The sequence below is a fragment of the Odontesthes bonariensis genome, chromosome 18 (assembly GCF_027942865.1).
Source record: "Odontesthes bonariensis isolate fOdoBon6 chromosome 18, fOdoBon6.hap1, whole genome shotgun sequence".
NCBI classification, from domain to species: domain Eukaryota; kingdom Metazoa; phylum Chordata; class Actinopteri; order Atheriniformes; family Atherinopsidae; genus Odontesthes; species Odontesthes bonariensis.
The window spans coordinates 16,756,082-16,758,126 of NC_134523.1; the positions used below are offsets into that span (position 1 = coordinate 16,756,082).

At 42.1% G+C, this 2,045-nt stretch overlaps 1 protein-coding gene across 1 annotated transcript; it reads left to right on the forward strand.

Moving 5' to 3' along the window:
- The first annotated feature begins 385 nt into the window (after nt 1-385).
- s100a10a (S100 calcium binding protein A10a) lies at nt 386-2,045 on the forward strand. Its single transcript, XM_075449184.1, has 3 exons — nt 386-491; nt 1,536-1,696; nt 1,804-2,045. The coding sequence occupies exons 2-3, from the start codon at nt 1,556-1,558 to the stop codon at nt 1,963-1,965; spliced, it is 303 nt and encodes a 100-aa protein (XP_075305299.1). The 5' UTR covers nt 386-491; nt 1,536-1,555; the 3' UTR covers nt 1,966-2,045.

Genomic DNA, 2,045 nt, shown 5'->3' on the forward strand with positions numbered 1-2,045 from the left:
AGCCCAAATCTTCTTCTTGAGTTGTCTACCATCCTCTTTCTTTGACGCCCTTCATAAATCTCCTGAAAAGGCTAGATTACCGTGACGTCAAAGCAGGCAGCTGCACGTTTCATTTAAACTGCTTAAACTTTGTCAGTGTGTCTGGAGATAGAGATGGTAAACCCCATTAGAGTTCCAGTGGCCTGTCAGGGGGTCTGACATTGCACAGATCTGTTAGAAATAACAGTAAACAGAAGGGATAAGATGCCCATCAGCGCTCCGTGAAGCAATTATGCTGCATTTACCGGCCCATGTGAAAAAATAGGAATGCATGGCCCCCATACTTTTACGGCCGCTCACATCAGGGTCCAGTGTGTCAGCAGCCTGACTCACCGCACCATAGACATAGAACACCGCACAGCACCCAGGGCGGTGCCTCACTATAAAACCTCCTCTGCGCTGGCTCCATACTTTTTCCTCCCCTTCTCTGCCGGACACGTCTCAGCCCTGAGGTAAGAATTAACGGAGCTGCTGTTTGTCTTGCAGGTTTAGCTCTGTCGGGATTTTCATGGGATAGTTTTAAATTATCCTCTTTAATCTGGTGCCAATCAAAGTTTCCTTATAAACCAAAGCGTGTTTGTTGGTGCTGAACTTTATAGAAACTTTTTTGAGAAATTGTGATTTTCTTTTGCTGTATGTAGGCTACTACTTTTAATCACGGTTTTAGGAGTCCATTGTCTTTGACTCATACATGTACAACACGTACTCATGTACAATTTTGAAATAAACTTTTGCCCAACTTTCAGGGTTTTACAGGTAACTGTTTAAAAATGGTGGAATTGGAGGGGTTCATTCAGTCTTTTTTTGTATTGTTAACCCCTGGAGGTGAACTAGAATGTGCATAAGGGTGTGGTTGGACTGTGGACATGTACACACATGTATTTTGCTGCTACTTTGTCCTCTCTCATTACTTGTGCTGAATCCCACCATTCTGGGCCGTACATTTCTCAGCTCGTTCAAGTTTTCCATTCCCTCTTACACAAATAACGCAACCTCAGCCTTCCCTCCCACTTCTCCTTTTCATCTGTTGCCACTAAAAAGCTTCAGCTTACAGGGAATTGAGTTTCAAGAATCTTCTTTAGGTCATAGAGTATATTCCAGTTATCTTTTTCTAACAACATAATTACATATTCTACATAATAACATAACCACTGCTTACTGCTTATGAGAATTACTCATCAGTGGGGAAGAGAGCAAACTATGCTGCGTTGCATCCTCTTACAATGCAATCTCTCTTTTTGGGACAAAATCTCTCCTCTATTTAACAAAGAATTATCTTGCTTTTTCTGCAGATCTAGATAAATCTCACTGGAGTAGGAGATACATTGATGATTTTATCAAATCAGCTATTGTTTAAAAAAAAAAAAGAATGATTCACTCTGAGATTAACAGCTCCTGGGCTTTCAACTCCCCTAGACCCCTTTGAATGCTCAGATAAGGTCATCACCATTCACCATAATCAACATTTTCTACTGTATCTGAATGTTGTTTTTCAGTCTAAACCATTCCAGCAACCATGCCTTCAGAACTGGAGACAGCCATGGAATCACTCATCAAGGTGTTCCACCGCTACGCTTCCAGGGATGGTCGCAGTGGCACACTCAGCCGACGAGAGCTCAGAGAGCTGATGGAGAACGAGCTCTCTAATTTCCTTAAGGTGGGGAGAGGGTTAAGATAACACTGAGACTCATATCATTATTTTCTTACTTGCATAATACGTATTCCCGTTGATGCCTCCTTAACACCTCTTTTGCTTTCATACAGTCTCAGAAGGATCCTGCTGCTGTAGACAAGATCATGAAGGACCTGGACACCAACGGTGATGGGCAGGTGGACTTTGAGGAGTTTGTTTCATTGGTTGTTGGACTGTCCATTGCATGTGAGCAGTGCTATCAGATGCACTTGAAGAAGACGGGGAAGAAGTAAAAGACGCCAGAAAAGAAGAGGCCAAAAAGCATTTCAGTTTTTGTAAAGATTGTTTAATCCATTAAATACACTGAATCATT